A 27,139-nucleotide genomic window follows, 5' to 3' on the forward strand; every position below is an offset into this window, starting at 1 on the left:
GTTTCTCTTTCGAATGCAACGCTGTCTTGACATTCACAACCACTCTCCCTCCCGCTCTCTTGCTCTCTCTCTCACCCACCTCTGATGACGGAGACAAACAAGGAAGAACTCTGCGCATGTCTATGATCTCGGACATAATACTCAGAGACAATCCGCAGTAAAAACTACCCCTATTCGAGGGTGTACTGAAGTCATCGAATAATATGCTATGTGAAAAGGAAAATGTGTCCAATAATTAATATTCTAAGACTCTATTTGGCCAATGCTATGGACAGTATTGTTTATGGTCATAATAGCCTATCTGCCTATATATATTTACCAATGAGATATATATTTACAAATACCAATTGACTGTACTACTGTGTTAGTAATATAAAATGGTACTTAATTATAAACATGTAAAATAGTTTATATTAATTGAAGCCTAAAGAAATGCATTAAAACATAATTTAGCTGATTGAAAACCTCAATGGTGGCTCGTGTATTTATTATTGGGGAATTGCAGTCTATAAATACTTATCAGATCTATTGAGTTAAGGTACGAGGTCTGAAAAATATCCCTCCATAGGTAAAACAGTGATGGTAAATTACATAGCCCATAACAAGGATTAGATTATGTCCTACAGTGGTACATTGAAGTGCGTGCCTGTAGTCTTGGAATGCCTGTAATTTAGAGGTGCAACATTGAGAAAAAATATTGGTGGTGAATAATAAAAGTGTTCAATCTGATTTGATAGGCTCTTGGTCAATTTACACTTACCACTAGACTAAAGCAATACCACAAAGAAATATGATTTAAGGATTTTAGACACAAGAGAGTAGTCTCTGAATATAAAGAGGTGATACAATGTTTCAGTATCAACAGAATTTAGAGGGTCTTACCGACTCGGATTCCATAAAGAATCTTTAGATGAGAAATTTGACGGACGGGAAGAGGAGGATCTCATGACTTGACTGTCACCTTCCAACCTAAATCAAATAAGAATCACATGAGCAGAGTTCTGTTGCTCTCTAGACATCAGAGAGTGTGGTAAAGCCGGGGGAAGAATCAAGATAACACAACTTTGTATAAAAAATGCCTATAGGCAACCAATAGTATATTCATAAATAGTTTTACCACACAGGAACAGTACTCTGATGAGAAAGCATTGTTTTGCATACAGTAATACATATATTTGAATAGGTTCATTTGTTAGCCAACATAAAAGTTCTAATTTTGGACTTATTGAAAATAATACCATGTCCATCTCTAACCCTTTCAAGAGCACTCATATTCCAAAGAAAAAGAAGAACATGGGCTATACGTCACGCCTCAACTTACCGAAATCGATGCACATCAAATCTGGAATCTGAACAGATTGAATGTCCTCTTGATTGATGCAGAAGAGAATATTTCCTGGGTGCATCATATCAGGCTCATTATGAATAGTCATCCAACAGGGGTTCAGTAATGGCTATACTTTTAACTTAAGAGCTGAAAGGAGAGAGTGATGTCCTCTAGCAATGGATCCCGTGAAGATCAGTCACAGTGCGGGCAGGAAGGGAGAAACCCGCCATGTGAGCAGGAAAATAGCCACTTACAATGAGCTGGATCTAATGGTAGGCCTACAGGAACTGAGGAAACCCAGAAGGCACTCAAACAGGAAATGTGGGATCTGGGTAAACAGAAAAAAACCAAGAAGTTTCCTCGCTCCCTCGAGCTGATTTTAACTACAGCTGTTGTACCCAATGATGTATATAAACCCTGAATTGTTGATGCTATGTATTGGCCATTGAGAGGCTTTGAAGCCACTGGTCGGCCATATTTCAGATGGCACTCTCCAGTAGGAGCAGCCCTCCATAGCAATGAATGGAATTCTACAGTGTTTCAATTAAATGTTTCAAGGACAAAATTACATGTATATAAGTATTTTGTTGTTGTAGTGGGAACAGTAACATTAGTAATCTCAAAAAAATTATACTTTAAGGAAAATGTTTTAATATATGTTTTTATTTTTATGTTAAGCTCACATAATATAATTTAAAACTATGCATTAAGGTGTCTATAGAATAAATGTGTCAAAAACGAAAGTAGAAAGTAATACATGTATTTCTATAGCTTCCAAAATGTTTTTTTTTTTTTACAACACAGCGCCCCCTATCAGTTATGAGTGTATATACACTCACCGGCCAGTTTATTGGGTACATCACCCATTCACGGAAATTGAAAAGCTCTTACGGCCACTTGACTCACTGTCTGTGTCTTGCTATATAAAGCAGGCAGACAGGCTTCGGGACATTCAGTCACTGTTCGATTGAATGTTAGAATGGGCAAAATGAGTGACCTAAATGACTTTGAGTGTGGTATGATCGTAAGTGCAAGCCCTCCTGGGCTTTTCACGCATGACAGTGTCTAGGGTGTCCCGAGAATATTGGGACAAACAAAAAACATCTAGTCAGTGGCAGTCCTGTGGGCAAAATCAGCTTGTTTATGAGAAAGGTCGAAGGAGAATGGCAAGAATCATGCAAGCTAACAGGCGGGCCACCATCAGACAAATAACGGCGCAGTACAATAGTGGTGTGCAAAACGGCATCTCGGAAAGCACAACTCGAAGATCCTTGTCACGGATGGGCTATTGCAGCACTGGGTTCCAATATAGAAGAAGCGGCTCCAGTGGGCACGTAATCACCAACACTGGACAATTGAGGAGTGGAAAAGAAAAACATTGCGTGATCTGACGAATCCTGGTACCTATTGCGTCAGGCTGATGGCAGAGTCAGGTTTTGGCATAAGCAGCATGAGCCCATGGACCCATCCTGCCTGGTATCAAAGGAACAGGCTGGAGGCGTACCACCGTTCAATCTGCAGCAACTTTGTGGTGCCATTGCGTCAGCATGGGCCAACATCCCTGTGGAACGTTTCCGACTTGTAGAATTCATTCCACAAACAATTTAGGCTGTTCTGGAGGCAAAGAGGTCCGACCCAATACTAGATGGGTGTACCTAAAAAACTGTCCTGTGAATGTATAAATCATTGGTCGTACCACTGAACAGGCTGAAAGTAAGGCTGTTTGTCAAGGTTATTCAATTTACATTTGAGTAATTTAGCAGACACTCTTATCCATTTACATTTAAGTCATTTAGCAGACGCTCTTATCCAGAGCGACTTACAAATTGGTGCATTCACCTTATCCAGAACAACTTATAGTAGTGAGTGCATACAGGTCCCCTGTGGGGATCAAACCCACAACCCTGGCGTTGTGAGTGCCATGCTCTACCAACTGAGCCATATTATTTTACATGGTTATTGATGACAACCACAACCCCAATTTTCCTTGTTAAAAATGTTTCTTTATTTTACAAAAACTAAGAGTTAATTATTGGAAAAAATTGTTGTATCATTTTCTGTTCCAGTAATTGTCCTGTTTTTCACTGTGGTGACTGTCTGACCGTGTGAGACGCAGAGTAGGTGAGCGGATGATCTCTGCATGTGTAGTTCCCATCGTGAAGCATGGATGAGGAGGTGTGACGGTGTGGGGGTGCTTTGCTGGTGACACTGTCAGTTTTTTATTTAGAATTCAAGGCACACTTAATCAGCACGGCTACCACAGCATTCTGCAGCGATACGCCATCCCATCTGGTTTGCGCTTAGTGGAACAGGACAATGACAGAACACACCTCCAGGCTGTGTAAGGGCTATTTGACCAAGAAGGAGAGTGATGGAGTGCTGCATCAGATGACCTGGCCTCCACAATCACCCGCCCTCAACCCAATTGAGATGGATTGGGTTGAGTTGGACCGCAAAGTGAAGGAAAAGCAGCCAACAGTGAAGGAAAAGCAGCTCAGCATATGTGTGAAATCCTTCAAGACTGTTGGAAAAGCATTACAGGTGAAGCTGGTTGAGAGAATGCCAAGAGTGTGCAAAGCTGTCATCAAGGCAAAGGGTGGCTACTTTGAAGAATCTAAAATATAAAACATTTTGATTTGTTTAACACTTTTTTGGTTACTACATGATTTCATGTGTTATTTCATAGTTATGATGTCTTCACTATTATTCTACAATGTAGAAAATAGTATAAATTCAACAAAAAAAACTTGAATGAGTAGGTGTGTCCAAACTTTTGACTGGTACTGTATATAAAGACAATGATGAGAGGTTAACATGATAACAAATCATTATCCGAAAAGTATTGACTGAAAATTAAGCATAGACTGCGTTTGACCTAGCTCGTTCTGAATTTATAGCATGGCATATCATCTCAGAGAGAGTTAACCTTTTGCAGAGTTGCATTATCTCTGAAATCTTTTTAAATCAACAGCCCAGTGATCCAAGTCCACAAAACATCCATCATAGCCTCTGACGACCCAGATTCCTTCCATTACTGTCTGTCCGGCCTCGCTTAGACACTATGGCTGTGATGGATGTGTAGTCCTAGGGGTGTGATCCTTTGTACAATACTGTGGGAAGAATTTCCTCCATGGAGGCTAGGTTGAAGAAGGGTATATTTTGAACCTAGCACGGAGGACAGTTGTTCACTGTTCTACTTCAGTTAAAGGTAGACTCAGCAATATGACATACATGCAGAAAGTTAACAGCAAAGTGGGTCAATTTCCGCAACAGCTAAAAGCGTAGAAGCTCGAGCCTCAAATTCCCCGCTGTTTTTGGTGGCGTCTTGTATCTCGCTCATCTCAATATCTGCGGTTCTGCTCATGGCACAGTAATTCAGTCTACGTTAAATTATATTCTATTGTATTCTATTAATTTGAGTTCAGTTCATTTCTATTATATTTCATTTATTTCAGTCCAGTCCAGTTATATTTTATTCTAAAGTCAATGGTATCTGGTGACAGTGTCTGTGGACAGGGACGGGTCAGTCCCCCTTGTGGTTATTCCGTCCTGCCGGTGAGTCTCAATAAAGTTCCATAACTTCAAACTCCTTTGCAGGAAGAATCGTCAGAGCTCGTGTTTCATACAACCGTTCGTTTATACCTCAATAAATCATGTAAGGAGGGGAGACATATCATTTTTGTGGGAATAATAAATACAAAGTGGCATTTAATCTCTGGTTGTTAATCTCCCAACAGCTGTTTAAAAATCTTAGCTACAAACTTCGCGTGGGAGAAGAACGTGAGCGACTACCAACTGTGTGATTGAATGGCTGAGGGCTCAGTCACAGGTAAAGTAGCTTAGCTAGCAGTTAGCTAACTGTCTATCTAACTAGATTGCTCACTTCAGTTTTAACTAGAGTGGATAATCATTTAATTATGTATCATGCTATTTAGCTAAATCATAGCAAATGGAAATTCAAAGTGAAATTACAGGGTTTGTGTTGAGCTGTCAAATTGCACTCAGCTAACGTTAGCAAGCTAGCTGGCAGTGTCACACACCTCTCACTCACTCAGTAACCCAACATAGCAGGCGTAGAAAGACGCCAAAGCGGAGTTTCAGTGGAAACGGAAGTTAGGTTGACATACAGAAACCTCAGCTTTGTGCTAAGGGGGCTCACTCAGTTCAAGCGGGTCACTTTTGCAAAGTCTCCTTTTAGTGTGTTGCATTATGGGGATAAAAACGGTCCTACATGTCGACTGCATGAACTTTACAACCATGTGATCAAAGGCCTATCATTCGTTTTTTTGTTTGACTCACGCGAACGGGACCTTTAAGACATGTCTGAAACTGGAAGCAACTTTTCCGAGATTCATATGTGTACAAATGAATATGATATGAGTCTCTCTCCCCAGTTGATACAGAGTTCTAATCCCAAAGACGCATCATCGCGATACTTCCAGAACGCTTGCGAAACAGACCTAGCAGGCAAGGCCAGGGTTTGAGAAGTTAAATTCCTCCATAGTGGTTAATTCTTTCGAAATGTAAAGGCACAACCTAGATTTGAGCCAATGTCTTAAGTAGTTGAACATATTATGTCACTTTGAGGTTGGAGAAAATCTGACGCGTTTTCATTTTTTGTCAAAAACAATATCTTCGGGTTAGGTTTAATGGCAGTTTGCATCCAATATGTTACGTTACTACCCCCAACTGAACTATAGTGTATATATATATTTTTTCATTACCATGCCAACTAACCCTATACTCATTAAAACCCACCTCCTTATTCCACTACTTTAACCCTATCTGATCCTACCCCAGGCCCATCAGCCTGAGAGGACTGGACACTACCACTCAACACACCATGTAACTCTTCTGAAGTCATCTCGTACCCCCAAGTACTTCTATGCAGCTGCCAAAACATCTATTTTCTGTGATTTACTTTCCATTTCTGCAGTGCAGTTGATAAACATTGCTATGAACGCTAAGAAGCTGAACCTTACTGAAGCATATCACTCATTGACCTATCCCTCTATGCTGGCACAGATCTACTATTCACACGGATCCTCTCAGAATCTCACCCTTGACCTATCCTCTACTTTCTTCACTGCCTCAGCATACAACACCTTCTGCACTACTCTGACTCTAGCCACCTCAACCTGCCTCTCTCACACCATACACTTCCGAACCCCAGCAACATGTGCACCCCTAAAGTTGACGGACACAACTTTATCCACCGAAACTACCCATGCCCACTTCCCACATCTTGGAATCTCCCTCCTACACACAGCTGTGACATGAGCATAAACGTTTAACCTGAAACGGCGCAGTGGATTCACCACAAATGCTCTAACAGGATAACTGATACATCCTAACATGACCTTGTCCGGTTAAGACTCACTCAAAACGACAAACGGAATTCTCTGTTTCACCATGCTCACCACTGGGTCTGCATCGCACCAAATGACGGGTGTCACAAACACCAGGAATCTTCCAACTGCTCCACCTCCACACTAAACACTACCAAAGAAATCACTCCTTTCAATGGTGCCCTGTTCCTAAGAGCAAAGCGAGAAACATATCTTGATCCAAGTTGCTTCGCATGGAGCGCCTGCTCCCTCTGATCTGAAGAAAAGCTAACAAACATATGTGCACTTCGGGTTACCTTCACCGACTCAACAGCACCCACCAACTTTTCCACCCAACCTGAAAACAACTATGGATAAGCCAAAAGGCCTGGTTCCACCCTCAAAAATCGCACTCCCTCTGCACTAACTGTGTCTTATCATAACCATGTCCATCAATGCAGGGCTCGGGCTCTGAGCTCTTCACAACACCTTCTACCCCTTCCATTTCACTTCCAGAACTCAAACTGGAGTCCGACTCACTCTGTTTGAACTTGACATCAATCCTCCTCGACATACCCTCTCCCTTGTTATTGCTCGCTCCACCAGATTCAAACCCATCCTCTGCCTCCCTCAGTATTTTCAACTTCCCCTCTTTCCCTCCAATGCTCCTCCCTTAACCAATTACCTGACTCCTTCTGAAAATATTCAACTTTTCCAAGCCCAAATCTATTTTTAGCCTCCTCGAGAAACATGCTAATCCCTGTACTGCCTCCACTTCAGACACACAACCTTATATCGAAGGAATGCCTTTGATTTGACGGCAGGCACATGCGCAAGATGACCGTTAGACCCGATCACGTGTTTCAATGCAGGAGTTTAGCAAGCCAACGTCGCCACAACATTGCCTACTAGTTTGATCGGGGACTTCTATTGTAGAAGCACTTTCTGCTTATTGTCATACTGTACTGTCTTTGGTACAATCTACACACACAGCCTATGTTTAGTGTGTGATATGGGGGTTGGAGACATGTTCATTTCGACATAACAACAAACTTTTATAAACAATGGCACACTGCCATGCTGCACTGAGCCTTGCTGTTGGAAAACCAAATCAGTGTCAGACTTTCAGCTGTCGCAGATGCACTTCCCCCGACTTCACTCTTCGACTTTCGTCTGCAGTTGTTTGCTTCAGCCGTACCACTGAAACAAGCCCAGCGACTCACTTGCAATGCCGGCAGGCCCTTTATTGTTTTGACTAGATGGGATACAGTGTTTGTCAGATTTTACTTTTTGTAGCAGGTTAGGAAAACAGTTATAATTATGGTTAGCTAAAATGCTAAATACATTTTGTGATGTTAATTTGACAAAAGCTGAATCCCTTCTAGCCCTTCTTGAGATCCCAAGGCATTAAAGGTAGACTCAGCAATATGACTTGGATGAAGAAAGTAAACAGAATAGTGGGTCAATTTCAACAACAACTAAGAGCATTGAAGTGCGAGCATTGAAGCGTGTGGCTCAACTTCTCCACTGTTTCGGTGCCCTGGCTACCACGCTGTGAACAGTGTGAAGTGAACCTGTGCACATGTGCATTAACAGTGTGTGAGCGAAGTCTTGCATCTTGCTCATCTCAATATCTCCGGTGATGCTTGTGGCAACGTCATTTTGCTGACTATACCTTTAACAAGGCATTCTTCCTTATCCCAAGGATTCTCAGCTATAACAAGGATTGTCTATTGGACCATTTCTAGCCAATGAGAGGGCAGATACGTGTGTGAGAACAACAGGTCATCTCTGCCATTGTAGCGTGGGCTGTGCCAATGATCTCCATTTTAAAGTAGTACATGGTCTTCATTGGCTGATTACTCCCAACTCATAGGAATCCCCACCTAGTTGACTACTTTAGTGGTGGAAGCCCTCAGTGGAAATGTCCATGCTAAAACGGATTATATCCATAAGTCCTTAATCTATCTCTATGACAACAGGCACAATGCTGATATACACTGAGTGTTCAAAACATTAGAACACCTTCGAAATATTGAGGTGCACCCCTCCCTTTTTGCCCTCAACCTCAATTCATTGGGGCATGGACTCAACAAGGTGTTGAAAGTGTTTCACAGGGATGCTGTCCCATATTGACTCCAATGCTTCCCACAGTTGTCAAGTTGGCTGGATGTTCTTTGGGTGGTGGACCGTTCTTGATACACAGGAAGATGGTTGAGCAGCGTTGTAGTTCTTGACACAAACCCGTGCACCTGGCACCTACTACCATACCCTGTTCAAAGGCACTTAAAGCTTTTGTGTTGCCCATTCACCCTCTGAATGGCACACAATCCATCTCAATTGTCTCAAGGCTTAAAAATCCTTCTTTAACCTGTCTCCTCCCCTTCATATACACTGATTGAAGTGGATTAAACAGGTGCCATCAATAAGGGATCATAGCGTTCACCTGGATTCACCTGGTCAGTCTGTCATGGAAAGAGCAGGTGTTCCTAATGTTTTATACACTCAGTGTAAAGTCTTTTTATTTTATATTTTTTGCCGAAATGTCACGTGCATCCACTTACAGTACCAGTCATAATTTTGGACATTACTCATTCCAGGGTTTTTCTTTTCTTTTTACTATGTTCTACATTGTACGGTAATAGTGAAGACATCAAAACTGTGAAATAACACATGGAATCATGTAGTAACCAAAAAAGTGTTAAACAGATCAAAATATATTTGAGATTCTTCAAAGTAGCCACCCTCTGCCTTGACCGCTTTGCACACAATACTTAACGTCTACAAATGGCCTATGCCGGCCCTAGCCTTTCGCCCCCTGTTGACGGGGTAGATAAAATGTGCCCCCGGCAGAGTTCCTAAAAATAATTATATATATTTCTTTTTTTGGGTCGGTGGCCCCCTTTATGTTCGCTTATACCCTGCTCCCTTCGCTAGTCTGCCAGTGTGGCCCATTTCATATACAGTCATTGTTGTGACCACATTGTGAGATGCATGTTCATTGAACTTTAGCCTGAGAAGCTGGCTAGCTACCTAGGCTAGTACTTGTTGACTCATGCGCTAGCCAGCTAGCTATTTTTTTTTTTTTTTTACAATGGCTCTGGGCTCTGGCCTTGCTTGTCTAAGTTCAGCCAGTGAGTGCCTCAAACAAATAGCCAACATTGTTGCTTAATTCTCTGTAATGATAGTTGAGCCAACTTAGCTAGATGACGTGCTCTCGTGTCAAAGTCCAGGCCGTCTGAAGAGACTATCTGTCATACTCAGAGCTGTCATACTCATAGCCTTGGCACGTGACTCCAAGTCAACATTGTTAAACGTCTTGTCTTTGAAGTCACTTGTCAAGCCTGTCTTGCCTGCGTCTTCACTGTAGTTATGATGTGGCTTCACAACTTTCATGCCAAGCCACTCACTAACAAGTAGGCTATTTCTTTTTTTTTATGCGTAGACTCTCTGGGTTTGAATCCAGATGAGGCTTCGTCACGACAGAAATGTAACCAGCAGCAATCCAGGAGGGGTCGGAACAGAGAGGGCCACAACCGTAACTGGAGTGGTTCTAATAACTACGGCCCAGCACCGCAGCAGCAGCAGCAAGGCCATTTTCACCATGGGGTCAAACAATCTCACGTCCAGGACAATTCAACGGTCCCTGTAAATTTCCATCCTCCTCCCTACCACCAAGAGGATGCACCAAGGGGTCGAGGAAGAGGAGGAGGAAGAGGGGCTAGTGGAGGGGGCCGGGGCTCAAGGGGCCAGCCTCCAAGGTGGAATAGGCCTGGGGTTGACACTGGCCCCCCTGGTTTACCCAGGGGCCACCATGGACTGGGTGGTGGTGGTGGCTACAGGCCTGGAACACCCCCCATAGACGGGCCTAGCTGGCGTCGAGGAGACCCTGGCGGCCGGAGCGGAGAGGTGGGGCCTGCCCACGAAGACCACCAGGACACCCGCCCTGAAAAGCCCCGACGGTTCAGCCAGGAGCCGCGGAGAGAAGACAGAGGGGCGAGGAGCGCGAAAGGACCTCCTCACTCTCTGGAAAAGCAGGAGAACCAGGACAGCCACGCTACAGGAGGAGGAGGCTGGGACCTTGCTGAGCCCAGAGAAGAAACCCCACCATCAGAAATGGGGGCCAGAAGCCGGAAAGGAGGGAGAGCCGAGGAAAGGAACCCCCACGTCGACGCTCAACAGAAATTCCCTGAGCCCAAGCGACGCCAGGGGCCTATCAAAGAATATCCCCAGGAGAAGGACCATGAGAGGGGAGCCAGAGACGCCCCCTCTGGCCATCGTGACAAACTGGGCTCCGGCACTGAAGAGGAGCCCAGCTGGAGGAGTCAGGGGAGAGGCCAGGGGAGACGCACCCCCCTACAGGACAGAGGCCAGAGGAGAACACTCAACTCAGACCACAGGCCTGGACAGAAGAGGTGGGACAACGTGCCTAACAAGAGCAAGGAGACTCAGACAGGTGAGAGGGCAAAGTTTCACGGCTTTTCAAAAAGTCCCACAGTAAAAAAACCAAAAAAAACTAAAGAAATGTGATTTGAGTTTGTTCTGAAAGTAGTTATATTCATGTGTGTTCCAAATGGCACCCTATTCCCTGCATAGTGCACTACTCTGGGCCCTGGTCCAAAAGACTGCACTATATAGGGAATAGGATCCACTTGAGAAGATACCATGGTTTGGTCTTGTGACGCTCTCCTCCATATGTGTCCAGGTTGCCTGATCGAGCAACTGTCTGAGGAGAAGTATGAGTGCATGGTGTGCTGTGAGGTGATCAGAGTCATGGCTCCAGTCTGGAGCTGCCACAGCTGCTTCCACGTGTTCCATCTCAACTGCATCAAGAAGTGGGCCCGCTCCCCAGCCTCCCAGGCAGACGGTAGGCCTAACAGTCCCCCCCCAGCTCTTCAGTTATTCATGAGTTTCAACACAATTAGTCTTCCATGGATGGCACAATGCTCCCCCCACACAGACAATACAGGAATGCAAATTCTGCTCGACAGATGGTACTGCTGTACTTTGATGATGCTACAATATCCACTGTAGCAAAAAATGTGGCCTCAGTGACCTTATCTTTAAATAAGAAAAAATGTATTACAAAAATGAACTAGGCAAGTCGGTTAAGAACAAATTGTTATTTACAGTGACGGCCTACCAAAAGGCCTCCTGTGGGGACGGGCGGTTTAAAAATAAAAATATAGGACAAGACACACCACAACACTACATAAAGAGAGACCGAAGACGACAACACAGCATGGGTGACGCAGCGGTCTAAGGCACTACATCTGTGCTAGAGGTGTCACTACAGACCCTGGTTCGATTCCAGGCTGTATCGCAACCGGCCGTGATTGGGAGTCCCATAGGGCGGCGCACAATTGGCCCAGCGTCGTCCGGATTGGGGTTTGGTCGGAGTTGACCGTCATTGTATATAAGAATTTGTTCTTAACTGACTTGCCTAGTTAAATAAAAAAGCAACGCATGACAACAGCATGGTAGCAACGCATGACAACAGCATGGTAGCAACGCATGACAACAGCATGGTAGCAACGCATGACAACAGCATGGTAGCAACGCATGACAACAGCATGGCAGCAACGCATGACAACAGCATGGCAGCAACGCATAACAACAGCATGGTAGCAACGCATGACAACAGCATGGTAGCAACGCATGACAACAGCATGGTAGCAACACAACATTGCAGCAGCAAAGCATGGTGGCAGCACGAAACATGGTACAAACATTATTGGGCACAGACAACAGCACAAAGGGCAAGAAGGTAGAGACAATACATCACGCAAAGCTGCCACAACTGTCAATAAGAGTGTCCATGATTGAGTCTTTGAATGGAGATAAAACTGTCCAGTTTGAGTGTTTGTTGCAGCTCGTTCCAGTCGCTTGCTGCAGAAAACTGAAAAGAGGAACGACCCAGGGATGTGTGCGCTTTGGGGACCTTTAACAGAATGTGACTGGCAGAACGGGTGTTGTATGTGGAGGATGAGGGCTGCAGTAGGTATCTCAGATAGGGGGGAGTGAGGCTTAAGAGTTTTATAAATAAGCATCAACTAGTGGGTCTTGCGACGAGTATACAGAGATGACCAGTTTACAGAGGAGTGTATATAGTGCAGTGATGTGTCCTATAATGAGCATTGGTGACAAATGTGATGTCTGAATAGTGAAGAACATCTAGCCGCTCGAGAGCAACCTTACCTGCCAATCGTCTCCGTGATCTAGCATTGGTGGGTCGGTCATCTGAATCAGGGTTAGTTTGGCAGCTGGGGTGAAAGAGGAGCGATTACAGTAGAGGAAACCAAGTCTAGATTTAGCCTGCAGCTTTGATATGTGCTGAGAGAAAGACCCGTGTACTGTCTAGCCAAACTCCCAAGTACTTGTATGAGGTGACTACCTCAAGCTCTAAACCCTCAGATGTAGTAATCACACATGTGGGGAGAGGGGCATTCGTCTTACCAAACCACATGACCTTTGTTTTGGAGCTGTTCAGAACAAGGTTCGGGGCAGAGAAAGCTTTGTTGTAGAGCGTTTAACACAAAATCCGGGGAGAGTACCGGACAAGTTAGCCAGCTAGTGATGGCTGTTCAACGGTCTGATGGCCTGGAGATAGAAGCTGTTTTTCAGTCTCGCGGAGCTGGGACGATAAACCGAAAGTTATCAACACGATCACTTATCGCAGGCATCTTGCTGATATCGTTCATTACGATAAGTAGCCTATACCAGAGAAATGTGAAGCTTTAAATGAAAAACGTTTGCTAATATGGGTGATTGTTAATGGGCCAATTGATTGCTACAACCATCAAATTAGTAGTTTTTAAAAAAAAAAAATTGTTTTATTTATAAAAAATTTTACTTAAAGTATTTCCTCAAATAAAATCAAACACTTTTTTTCCCTTCTTAACTGCGTTGTTGGTTAAGGACTTGTAAGTAAGCATTTCACTGTACGGTCTAAACCTGATGGTATTTGGCGCATGTGACAAATAACATCTACATTTTTTTTTTTACCTTTATTTAACTAGGCAAGTCAGTTAAGAACCAATTCTTATTTTCAATGACGGCCTAGGAATAGTGGGTTAACTGCCTTGTTTAGGGGCAGAATGACAGATTTTTACCTTGTCAGCTCAGGGATTGGTTCTTGCGACCTTTCGGTTACTAGTCCAACACTCTAACCACTAGGCTACCTGCTGCCCCAGGAAAGGGAAGTGGGATACCAAGTCAGTTGTACAACTGAATACGTTCAACTGAAATGTGTCTTCCGCATTTAACCCAACCCTGAGGTGCGGGGGGCTGCCAGGATAGATAACAGGGTGAACAGACCGTGGCTCAGGGGGCAGAGGTCCTTTACAACTTAGAGTACAACCTTACCGTCTAAGATATAGTGTACAATATTCTGACTCACCATTTAGCTGATGAAGTGCTTTGTAAATTGGTCTATGTGACATGCAAACTTTTGCTGTCATTTGCAGAAACAAATGACGGGTGGCGGTGTCCGGCCTGTCAGAATGTTGTCTTCCAACCCCCGAACATCTACAAGTGCTTCTGTGGTAAGGGATTAGCTAATAGCCAATTTTATCCGTTATTCCCAGACAATCGTACATCCCTAGTCTTTCGCTCTCTTTGAGATGCTTTGTGTATTAGAACTAATTATTCATCTCAATGACACTAACCTGATTTCTGCAGTTATTTCCCTGTACCGTGTTGAATTATTCTGCTATGATTGACAGGCAAAGCGACCAACCCAGAGTTCCAGCGTAGTGAGATCCCACACAGCTGTGGAGACATGTGTGGGAAGAAGAGGAGCGGAGCAGACTGCAGGCACCCCTGTAACATGTGAGCCACAACCCAACACATGCGTAACATACCTCAACCCACCACCACACAACAATCTGTTGTTCTACAACATGAAGTGGTTGTCTTGATTGTGTCTCCTGTGGTTGTGTCCAGGGCTCTAAAGTGCAACAATTTTGGTTGCATATGCTCCTAAAAAATTTTGCTGGGTGCACCAGTGCTCCTAGAAAACAAATCACCCAGATAATTGTTGTAATGAGTAGGCTTTGCTCTACCGTTGTTTCCCAGTGTCCTAGAGCGCATATATTCATTAGCATCATGGTTCTACCATTGCTACAGCGGAAACATCTCGTTTCTAGCCCAAATAGATCAAAAGATATTACCCTTTTTCCCGGCGCAATGTTTTTTTTTCTTCCTATGACGGATTGGTGGGCTGCATTTTTCCGTTCAAAAACCATGTCGCAGGACATTCTAAAACAACTCTGTGGCTATTTTGTTTACACCTTGTTCAGTCATGTTACCTCATTAGCTAGCTAGCTAACTAGCTTTACTAGTGCGGTATATCCGAACATTTGGGGGGCCCAGAAGCAAAGGAAAATCTTAAGAAGATCAACGATTATAGTAATGAATAACTCCTTCATGTCATCACTCACAAACTTGATGTTCTTAAAAGACGGTACAATTTTCACTGTAATGCATCGCAATAGGTAAATAGTGCTTTTACACAATGTAGAAACCTAATATTCCACAAATGACTGCAATTTCAATGACCGGTATTAAGCTTTTTATAATAAACAAAAATGTATTTACAGGGTTACTTAATAGTTTTAGGGCACAAGATGTGCGTCAGAAGTACGCTATCTAGAATTTATAGACCCAATATAGGCGATCTCAATTGTTACAATTTGTTATTCTTCAATAACCATTTCCAAAGCAAGTCAATGGGAGGCTATTGGCTTTATTCAAAGAGGACAAATCATATGGGGAGGTAGATGGTCATTCTCCCCTGTCCTCAGGGATGCTCTCCAGTGATTCTCTCCCCAGAATAAAGGGACAGCATGTAGTTTTATAACCCAGGTTGACCAATTAGAATTCCTTGCAATAAAACTAGCCAATGGCCAAATAACAAGTAACCTATTTCAGAAGACATATTCCTCCCATGTCTCAGAATCATTGATCAATAATTCCCTATTACAGAAAAAAACACTGTTTCCATTGATCGTTAGTACTCTATTGACTCTCGTCCTCTTGACCTCTCGTAATCTGTCTCTGCGTTGTGTATTTATCTTTGATATATTCTTACACTCCCACCTAGACCATTTTAAAAATAAATATACTTAATGTCTTTTTAGAAAACATGAAAAAAATAGACAGTATAAAAGAACATAAGCAGTGAGCATGAAATCATTCACATTAAACACCTTGCATTTCTATAAAACACAAAGGGCACATTGTACTTGCTGTTACAATAAGAAATAGGTTTCAAACAAAGTTAAAGAAAATAGGTATTAACAGGTATAATGATGTCCCGATTCCTACCACATCCTGTATTAGGAGGAAACTCACACAAAAAAAAAATCTAATTGTCTACAAGACAATATTCAATCATACTATTGACAAGGTAATCATTCACCAAGTCCTTTAAAAGTGACCAGCTCTTCCACACTGGTATCAGTCCCACATAGAGAACTATTATGTTCTGACAGTCTGCCGGTAGTGAGGAAATCTTCTTCCGTTACACTTCACCGGTGATCTTGTATCGTTTCCTTGAATGGAAGACTATAGATTCTCATCTGTAACGAAGGAAACAAAAAGGGAAAGTAGCATGTCCCGATTTTCAAGAAAACGTTGTGCATTTCAACTAGATATCCCTAACATGATGACTGCGGTATACAACGGGTTCTGATCATCTTACTATGCTTCTTCACCCGAGATTGGCCCCAGATTGCTTATCAATCAGTTCTTTATTCTCCAGGCTCCGCTTTGTCATCAAAATGGACAACCTCGCAATGAGTAACGTGTATCCGCCGCGATTTCCCCCTGGACTATTACTGCTGACCTCGTTATGAGCAGAACTTGATAAGGACCTTCCCATTTTGGCCCTAATGTGTCTCTTACATATTTTTTTTTTTTTACCATCACCCGCATTGGAGTTGTCACTCATAAAGTGAACGTCTGCTTTACTCAAATCTAACGTGCCTGGTAGTGGCATGGGTCCATTGTAGTAACTACCCATGCCCAGCCTGCCTCTCACACCCCCTCAGGGTTTTCCAACGGATGACTCTATAAACCCATCCAGAACCGGCTCGTAACAGTCGTGTTCAAGTTACGTGGTATCTGTAGGATGTGTCAGAGTAACTGGATAACATGGTGTCTTTTCAACTATATCTATGTCCCATGGTTCTTTAATCACTACTTTAGTAGCGTCCATAGCTTCCTTGCTAGTGGGATATTGTTTTGTGCAAGGTGGGGCAACACCTGTCAAGCACACTGGTTCCATATCCGGAGTTCCACACTCATTTCTCTTCATAGTCCAGATAGCATGGTTCTGAGCTGTAGATCCCTGCAGTTGTCTAATTTGCCACGTCACCTTCCCTTCAGAAATGTTCAATGTGGAGACAAGTTGCATAATAACGTCAAGGCCTAAAATAGGTTGTTCAAATGACCCCTGCATCAGTCTTTATTGGCCCAATAGAAATTGATAATGGTTGGGTCTGTTTCATATGTCGACCCCCCCCCACACACACACACACACGCACTCCTGTTGCTCTCATCTTCTTGCCTGTGTACTGAAAACACATGTTTTGCATAAGATATGTGCAATACAGTGACTTCAGCACCCGAATCTACAAAAAAATCTACTGCAACGTTGTTAATTAACCTTCAGGTTCACATATATTCCATCCGATTTCATATGTTCAGCAGATGGGACGTAAGAGGCAGTCCATTAGTTTACCTCCACAGCATCCAGCAAACTCTGCTGCTGAGACGGAGAGCGCGTCATACATTTCTGCATCAACATTGTGTCATTGTTGTCTTGATTCCATTTTCCCTTAGACGGACCCTGGTTCTCCTGGCCACTTCTCATAAAATCACTTTTCCTTTTCCGACATTCTCATTGCCAGTGACCAGAAAACCTGCAGTAATGACATACGCCAGGCTTCTCTTCTGCTGAACGAATGTTGTTGGTTTCACTCGGAACCTGTACAACTCTGACAACATCCGGTTTAGCCTGTCGACGATGTCGCCGTAGTTCTCTCCCAGCCAGTTCTCTCCCAGTCATTAGCAAATGTTTTTTGCGTGGATTGCATCAGCTAATGAGCGATTACACTCAATTCCTCCAAAGAAAATGGATAATCTTCCCTGTCAGGTAACCCACCGTGTCCAACCACCTCTGCTCTAAACCTTTCTTCAAATTCAACAAACGGTTCTTTCGGTTTCTGAACACATTTGGTTCTCTCTCCCCATTGGTCAGACCCTTAAGGAAAATATGTATGGCTCTCCATCCATCGGCCACATCTTGCTCTTCACCACCCACAGCTCTATAAACCTTTTCTTTAAGAACACCATGTTGTTCAAAACAAAAGCTAGTAATTGTAACCCATCATAAGGATGTAGATTGTGGAGTTTCTTATGCTTCAAATGGTCCCACGTTTTCATACCCACTTCTCTGGGATGTTTCAAAGTTTCTGACCGTTCACCCAACTGTTTTGGAGATGCTGATTTATGTGTGAATACTGTCACCTGAGGTTCCTCTTTACTACCTTTTTACAGCCTGTGTTCTGGTTGGCCTAAGACATCGTCCGTCACCGCTGTCAGTATCTGTTGACTCAAAGCCAGCAGTGCTGACCAGATGCTTGAAACCCGATCATCCTTGCGCAACTCAGCCTGAGGGTGGATTGAAGAAACAAATGGTCCTCCACATGTTGGAGCCAAGTCTGTTTTTTCTGTTAAACTCAGCAAAAAATGTTTTTCCTTTTTCAGGACCCTGTCTTTTCAAAGATAATTCGTAAAAATCCAAATAACTTCACAGATCTTCATTGTAAGGGTTAAAACACTGTTTCCCATGCTTGTTCAATGAACCATAAACAATTAATGAACATGCACCTGTGGAACGGTTGTTAAGACACTAACCGCTTACAGACGGTAGGCAATTACGGTCACAGTTATGAAAACTTAGGACACTAAAGAGGCCTTTCTACTGACTCTGAAAAACACCAAAAGAAAGACGCCCAGGGTCCCTGCTCATCTGCGTGAACGTGCCTTGGGCATGCTGCAAGGAGGCATGAGGACTTCAGATGTTGCCAGTGCAATAAATTGAAATGTCCGTACTGTGAGACGCCTAAGACAGCGCTACAGGGAGACAGGACAGACAGCTGATCGTCCTCGCAGTGGCAGACCACGTGTCCAACACCTGCACAGGATCGGTACATCCGGACATCACACCTGCGGGACAGGTGCAGGATGACCACAACAGCTGCCCAAGTTACACCAGGAACGCATAATCCCTCCATCAGTGCTCAGACTGTCCGCAATGGGCTGAGAGAGGCTGGACTGAGGGCTCGTAGGCCTGTTGTAAGGCAGGTCCTTACCAGACATCACCGGCAACAATGTCGCCTATGGGCACAAACCCACCGTCGCTGGACCAGACAGGACTGGCAAAAAGTGCTCTTCACTGACGAGTTGTGGTTTTGTCTCACCAGGGGTGATGGTCGGATTCGCGTTTATCGTCGAAGGAATGAGCGTTACACCTAGGCCTGTACTCTGGAGCGAGATCGATTTTTGGAGGTGGAGGGTCCGTCATGGTCTAGGGGGGTGTGTCACAGCATCATCGTACTGAGCTTGTTGTCATTGCAGGCAATCTCAACGCTTTGCATTACAGGGAAGATGTGGTACCCTTCCTGCAGGCTCATCCTGACATGACCCTCCAGCATGACAATGCCACCAGCCATACTGTTCGTTCTGTGCGTGATTTCCTGCAAGACAGGAATGTCAGTGTTCTGCCATGGCCAGCGACGAGCCCGGATCTCAATCCCATTGAGCACGTCTGGGATCGGAGGGTGAGGGCTAGGGCCATTCCCCTCAGAAATGTCTGGGAACTTGCAGGTGCCTTGGTGGAAGAGTGGGGTAACATCTCACAGCAAGAACTGGCAAATCTGGTGCAGTCCATGAGGAGGAGATGCACTGCAGTACTTAATACAGCTGGTGGCCACACCAGATACTGACTGTTACTTTTGATTTTCACACATGTAACTAACAGAAATAGAATAATGTCTGTGGAACTTGTTCAGTTTGTCTGTTGGATCTTGTTATGTTCATACAAATATTTACACATGTTACGTTTGCTGAAAATAAACGCAGTTGACAGTGAGGACGTTTCTTTTTTGCTGAGTTTATTTAATTATTAATTTTGAGGTTAAATAAATATTTAAAACCCCTTTTTAAGGACTAAAACCTCTTCTAGAACACATTGTCTCTGTAGGGCCTGGCTACCCATAACTTTTGTTCACTTTAAAAAGCTTGTTGAAGACCTACATTAACCACACGTGTAAAAAAATGCTACTCAACGAGCAACTCACTTCTATGCATCAAGAAGGTTTCACAAAAAGAAATGACTCTAACCTTTTTAATAGAGGACTTGAACTCCTATAATAGAGAACAAAGACACAGGCATCAACTTTTTCAAAGAGTACAAAGGAAGTCTGTAATAGAACAAAGGACTTGAACTCTTATACATCACAGATATCACTCATTGCATGTGCTTATTTTAACCTGATTTGGTTCTTTTAAAATGATATTAGTCTAGACTCACCCAGCAATTATGCCATCAATCAGGAGATTAAGAGTTGACTCCCTTGTGGGTTGCGCTCAGCCTTCTCTCTCTTCTGGATCAACACACAGTTGACACAGTTTTCTTGTTGAGACCAATTAATCTGGGTCACGGCACCAAATGTTAGCAATTTATGTTATTCTTCAATAACAAACTCCAAAGCAAGTCAATGGGAGGCAAATGGCTTTATTCAAAGAGGACAAATCATAAGGGGAGGTAGATGGTCATTCTCCCCTGTCCTCAGGGATGCTCTCCAGTGATTCTCTCCCCAGAATAAAGGGACAGCATGTAGTTTTATAACCCAGCCCTAGCCTGTGGTTGACCAATTAGAATTCCTTGCAATAAAACTAGCCAATGGCCAAATAACAAGTATCCTATTTCAGAAGACATATTCCTCCCATGTCTCAGAACCATTGATCAATAATTCCCTATTACAGAAAAAACACTGTTTCCATTGATCGTTAGTACTCTATTGACTCTCGTCCTCTTGACCTCTCGTAATCTGTCTCTGTGTATTTATCTTTGACATATTCTTACACAATCAATAAAATAATAATAATATATAATATTTTCTGGTGCTTCTAAGTTTTATAAGTTGGGAGTATCAGTGTTACCAGTGGAAAAATGTTCATTTAGATCCCTGGTTGTGTCTCACCAGTTTGTGTCACCCCGGACCTTGTCCCCAGTGTCCTGCTTCTGTCACCAAAGCATGCATCTGCGGAAGAACCAGGTAGTGTATATTCTCCTGACCTAATGACTGAGTCCCAAACGGCACCCTTTTCCCTATATGATGCCCGTAGGGCTCTGGTCAAAAGTAGTGCACTATATATGGAAGAGGTGGGCAATAGTTTTGTCTCGAGTGCCTAGTCAGGATTTCCATGTTCAGCGGAGGGCCGCACAGAATTGCGGGCCAGAAAAAGGGCAGTTATTTGAGAACGTATAGGTCCAGTTATCATTTGTACAATAATAACCCATTGTTCATTTATATGCCTTTGCTTAGGCTGCCAAATGTACTCCATGTCACTATTACTCAGGTATAAGAAAAACCCTGAGCCCCCCTCCACTCACGGTAAAATACCTCCATACTTCTCTCTGCAGTCAGCCAATGCGGTGTGGCCAGGCCACTGCCATCCACTGTGACAAGCAGTGTGGCGCCACCCTCAACTGTTCGGAACACACCTGTACCCAGGTGTGCCACAGCGGACTGTGCCAGCCTTGCCCGCTACAGGTCAAACAGGGTGAGCTGCTCACTCCCAATAGGTCTTTTTACTGGGCCGGGAGTTCTCCCTGACCATGTGATCTGACCAAGAACATTTCTGTCCTTAACAATTTAAAATGGTATTCCTTGACAATAATGAGGAATTCGCGATGAGTAACGAAGGCTAATGGTTTTAGCCACTGTGATGGATTTCACTCTGATGCGTTCTGTTTTGTCTCATCGGTTCTTTCCTGCTGTCGCAGTGTGCTACTGCGGCGTCGTGTCTCGGGAGGTACTCTGTGGGACGGATAAAGACCGCTTTGACGGCTCCGGACACTTCTGCTGTCAGAAAGCATGTGGCAAGTAAGTTCAAACCAGCAGCTTCAGATTACTAGGAAACTACAATAATTTTTTTCCTGTGAGAATAATATTATAGATCTATTGTATCTTATTCATATATTGATTTGTGATATGTCCACCTTATCCTAGGATGTTGGACTGTGAGGCCCACCGCTGTGAGCAGGTGTGCCACCCTGGGCCGTGCAAGCCGTGCCCACGCTCCCCCAGGCTAGTAAGGAGCTGCCCCTGTGGGCAGACGGCCCTCGCCAAGCTCCTGGAGCTGGGCTACCCCGAACGCCGCGGCTGCTCCGACCCCATCCCCTCTTGTGGCAAGACCTGCAGCAAGCCTCTGCCCTGCGGCTCCAGCGGTAACACAAGACACCGGGTCCTCATGTATAGCCTCTCTATGGCATTTCAAATGTGTTGACTTGTTCTCCTTGTCATTCCAGAGACCATCCACATCTGTGAGAAGCTGTGCCATGAGGGAAGCTGTGGTCCCTGCTCGCTCACCTCCACCATCAAATGCAAATGCGGCTCTAAGACCAAGGTTAGTTTTCGAAAACAAGTACTGTATAGCTATGGTGGTTTTTTTGTTGTATCTTGAGTGCAACTCTTCAAATGCAATGTTCTGTGTAGACTGCGCACTGTTGTAAATGGAGGTGTAATTCTGTTCTACCAAAGAGCACCACTGAAGACTCTTTGTTTTCAGGATGTTCCCTGTGCAGCCATCCAGAATGAAGGTGATATTTCGATCGTTCTTTGAGGTGGTGTTGCTACTGTACTTAGTAAAAGTAGATCTGTCCTGTACTTTACTCTTCTCTTAAGTCTCTTTCCTTTCCTCCCAATTCTAGAGGGACTGATTTTTACTTGTGAGAAGCGCTGCCTCAAAAAACGCTCCTGTGGCCGACACAAATGTGGCGAGCTGTGCTGTGTGGTGAGTAACCAAAAGGCGTGTGCGTGCCTGCGGCACGTTCGTGTGTGTGTGTGTGTCACCCAGTTATGAAAGGACACAGTCAGTAGGTAAAGCCACAAGTCATACTCTAATTAGCTGAACTGGTGAATCACTGACATACAGTGCCTTCGGAAGGTATTCAGACCCCTTGACTTTTTCCACATTTTGTTACGTTACAGCCTTATTCTAAATTTTTTTTTTTTTTTTTATTAAAACAATTATGCTCAGCAATCTACACACAATTCTCTATAATGAGAAAGCGAAAACAGGTTTTTAAAAATGTTTACAAATGTATTAGAATTAAAAATACGGATACCTTATTTACATAAGTATTCAGACCTTTTGCTATGAAACGCGAAATTGAGCTCAGGTGCATCCAGTTTCCATTGATCATCCTTGATGTTTCTACAACTTGATTGGAGTCCACCTGTGGTAAATTCCATTGATTGGACATTATTTGGAAAGGCACACACCTTTCTATATAAAGGTCCCACAGTTGACAGTACATTTCAGAGCAAAAACCAAGCCATGAGGTTGAAGGAATTGTCCGTATAGCGCCGAGACAGGATTGTGTCGAGGCACAGATCTGGGGAAAGGTACCAAAAAATATCTGCAGCATTGAAGGTCCTCAAGAACACAGTGGCCTCCATCATTCTTAAATGGAAGAGGTTTGGAATCACCCAGACTCTTCCTAGAGCTGGCCGCCCGGTTAAACTGAGCAATCGGAGGAGGGGAGGTGACCAAGAACCCGATGGTCACTCTGACAGAGCTCTACAGTTCCTCTGTGGAGATGGGAGAACCTTCTAGAAGGACAACCATCTCTGCAGCACTCCACCAATCAGGCCTTTATGGTAGAGTGGCCAGATGGAAGCCACTCCTCAGTAAAAGGCACATGACAGCCCACTTGGAGTTTGCTAAAAGAAACCTAAAGACTCTCTGACCATGAGAAACAAGATTCTCTGGTTTGGTGAAACCAAGATTGAACTCTGGCCTGAATGCCAAGCATCACGTCTGGAGGAAACCTGGCACAATCCCTAAGGTGAAGCATGGTGGTGGCAGCATCATGCTGTGGGAATGTTTTTCAGCGGCAGGGACTGGGAGACTAGTCAGGATCGAGGCACAGATGAACAGACCTTGATGAAAACCTGCTCCAGAGCGCTCAGGACCACAGACTGGGATGAAAGGTTCACATTCCAACAGGACAACAACCCAAAACACACAGCCAAGACAACACAGGAGTGGCTTCGGGAATGAGTCTCTGAATGTCCATGAGTGGCCCAGCCAGAGCCCGGACTTGAACCCGATCAATCCCGATCAAACATCTCTGGAGAGACCTGAAAATAGCTGTGCAGCAACGTTTCCCATCCAACCTTACAGAGCTTGAGAGGATCTGCAGAGAAGAATGGGAGAAACTCCCAAAATACAGATGTGCCAAGCTTGTAGCGTCATACCCAAGAAGACTCAATGCTGTAATCGCTGCCAAAGGTGCTTCAACAAAGAACTGAGTAAAGGATCTGAATACTTATGTAAATGTGATATTTCAGTTAAAACATTTTTTTATAAATGAACACATTTCTAAAAACCTGTTTTTGCTTTGTCATTATTAGGTATTGTGTGTAGTTTGATGTGAAAAATGAACAATTTTAATACATTTTCGAATAAGGCTGTAACGTAACAAAATGTGAAGAAAGTCAAGGGTCGGAATACTTTCCGAAGGCACTGTCGTCCCTCCCCCTACCTACTATCTAACTGATGTCACACTGACATGTCCCCCCCCACCTACTATCTAACTGACGTCACACTGACATGTCCCCCCCTACCTACTATCTAACTGATGTCACACTGACATGCCCCCCCCCCCACCTACTATCTAACTGACGTCACACTGACATGTCCCCCCCTACCTACTATCTAACTGACGTCACGCTGACATGTCCCCCCCTACCTACTATCTAACTGACGTCACGCTGACATGTCCCCCCCTACCTACTATCTAACTGACGTCACGCTGACATGTCCCCCCCTACCTACTATCTAACTGATGTCACACTGACATGTCCCCCCCACCTACTATCTAACTGACGTCACACTGACATGTCCCCCCCCTACCTACTATCTAACTGACGTCACGCTGACATGTCCCCCCCTACCTACTATCTAACTGACGTCACACTGACATGTCCCCCCCCACCTACTATCTAACTGACGTCACACTGACATGTCCCCCCCTACCTACTATCTAACTGACGTCACACTGACATGTCCCCCCTACCTACTATCTGACGTCACACTGACATGTCCCCCCCTACCTACTATCTAACTGACGTCACACTGACATGTCCCCCCCTACCTACTATCTAACTGACGTCACACTGACATGTCCCCCCCTACCTACTATCTAACTGACGTCACACTGACATGTCCCCCCCCTACCTACTATCTAACTGACGTCACACTGACATGTCCCCCCTACCTACTATCTAACTGACGTCACACTGACATGTCCCCCCCTACCTACTATCTAACTGACGTCACACTGACATGTCCCCCCCTACCTACTATCTAACTGACGTCACACTGACATGTCCCCCCCTACCTACTATCTAACTGATGTCACACTGACATGTCCCCCCCCTACCTACTATCTAACTGATGTCACACTGACATGTCCCCCCACCTACTATCTAACTGACGTCACACTGACATGTCCCCCCCCCACCTACTATCTAACTGACGTCACACTGACATGTTCCCCCCCTACCTACTATCTAACTGATGTCACACTGACATGTCCCCCCTACCTACTATCTAACTGACGTCACACTGACATGTCCCCCCCTACCTACTATCTAACTGATGTCACACTGACATGTCCCCCCCCACCTACTATCTAACTGACGTCACACTGACATGTCCCCCCCTACCTACTATCTAACTGATGTCACACTGACATGTCCCCCCCCTACCTACTATCTAACTGACGTCACACTGACATGTCCCCCCCTACCTACTATCTAACTGACGTCACACTGACATGTCCCCCCCTACCTACTATCTAACTGACGTCACACTGACATGTCCCCCCCTACCTACTATCTAACTGACGTCACACTGACATGTCCCCCCCTACCTACTATCTAACTGACGTCACACTGACATGTCCCCCCCTACCTACTATCTAACTGACGTCACACTGACATGTCCCCCCCTACCTACTATCTAACTGACGTCACACTGACATGTCCCCCCCTACCTACTATCTAACTGACGTCACACTGACATGTCCCCCCCTACCTACTATCTAACTGACGTCACACTGACATGTCCCCCCCTACCTACTATCTAACTGACGTCACACTGACATGTCCCCCCCTACCTACTATCTAACTGACGTCACACTGACATGTCCCCCCTACCTACTATCTAACTGACGTCACACTGACATGTCCCCCCCTACCTACTATCTAACTGACGTCACGCTGACATGTCCCCCCCTACCTACTATCTAACTGACGTCACACTGACATGTCCCCCCCTACCTACTATCTAACTGACGTCACACTGACATGTCCCCCCCCTACCTACTATCTAACTGACGTCACACTGACATGTCCCCCCCTACCTACTATCTAACTGACGTCACACTGACATGTCCCCCCCTACCTACTATCTAACTGACGTCACACTGACATGTCCCCCCCCTACCTACTATCTAACTGACGTCACACTGACATGTCCCCCCCTACCTACTATCTAACTGACGTCACACTGACATGTCCCCCCTACCTACTATCTAACTGACGTCACACTGACATGTCCCCCCCTACCTACTATCTAACTGACGTCACACTGACATGTCCCCCCCTACCTACTATCTAACTGACGTCACACTGACATGTCCCCCCTACCTACTATCTAACTGACGTCACACTGACATGTCCCCCCCTACCTACTATCTAACTGACGTCACACTGACATGTCCCCCCCTACCTACTATCTAACTGACGTCACACTGACATGTCCCCCCCCTACCTACTATCTAACTGACGTCACACTGACATGTCCCCCCCCTACCTACTATCTAACTGACGTCACACTGACATGTCCCCCCCTACCTACTATCTAACTGACGTCACACTGACATGTCCCCCCCTACCTACTATCTAACTGACGTCACACTGACATGTCCCCCCCTACCTACTATCTAACTGACGTCACACTGACATGTCCCCCCCCTACCTACTATCTAACTGACGTCACACTGACATGTCCCCCCCCTACCTACTATCTAACTGACGTCACACTGACATGTCCCCCCCTACCTACTATCTAACTGACGTCACACTGACATGTCCCCCCCCTACCTACTATCTAACTG

At 44.6% G+C, this 27,139-nt stretch overlaps 2 protein-coding genes across 11 annotated transcripts in view; one reads left to right on the forward strand and one right to left on the reverse strand.

The window, feature by feature from the left end:
* Positions 1 to 1,530, reverse strand: part of asap1b (ArfGAP with SH3 domain, ankyrin repeat and PH domain 1b) — a 72,823-nt gene extending 71,293 nt beyond the window's left edge. For 4 of the 6 annotated variants that reach the window (XM_014180835.2, XM_014180834.2, XM_014180832.2 and 1 more), the window contains exons 1-2: positions 1,322 to 1,529; positions 883 to 969 (exon numbers count right to left, since the gene is read on the reverse strand). In XM_014180835.2, the coding sequence (XP_014036310.2) occupies positions 883 to 947 (65 nt within the window). In that variant the 5' untranslated portion in view covers positions 948 to 969; positions 1,322 to 1,529. Of the gene's footprint in view, positions 1 to 882; positions 970 to 1,321 lie in introns of all 6 variants that reach the window. The other 2 variants (XM_014180831.2, XM_014180830.2) reach the window with 1 other exon arrangement.
* Positions 1,531 to 4,620: 3,090 nt separating this feature from the next.
* LOC106590168 (transcriptional repressor NF-X1) overlaps positions 4,621 to 27,139 on the forward strand; it is a 32,223-nt gene continuing 9,704 nt past the window's right edge. For 3 of the 5 annotated variants that reach the window (XR_006762697.1, XM_045710678.1, XM_045710679.1), the window contains exons 1-12: positions 4,902 to 5,156; positions 10,100 to 11,110; positions 11,360 to 11,521; positions 14,121 to 14,198; positions 14,379 to 14,484; positions 20,931 to 21,002; positions 21,371 to 21,510; positions 21,734 to 21,833; positions 21,960 to 22,177; positions 22,259 to 22,356; positions 22,519 to 22,549; positions 22,661 to 22,743. Coding sequence is in view for 4 of the 5 variants with exons in the window: in XM_045710678.1 (XP_045566634.1) it covers positions 5,135 to 5,156; positions 10,100 to 11,110; positions 11,360 to 11,521; positions 14,121 to 14,198; positions 14,379 to 14,484; positions 20,931 to 21,002; positions 21,371 to 21,510; positions 21,734 to 21,833; positions 21,960 to 22,177; positions 22,259 to 22,356; positions 22,519 to 22,549; positions 22,661 to 22,743 (2,121 nt within the window). In the remaining variant the exon portion in view is untranslated. The other 2 variants (XM_014180843.2, XM_014180842.2) reach the window with 2 other exon arrangements.

Source organism: Salmo salar, chromosome ssa29 (genome assembly GCF_905237065.1).
Source record: "Salmo salar chromosome ssa29, Ssal_v3.1, whole genome shotgun sequence".
NCBI lineage: Eukaryota > Metazoa > Chordata > Actinopteri > Salmoniformes > Salmonidae > Salmo > Salmo salar.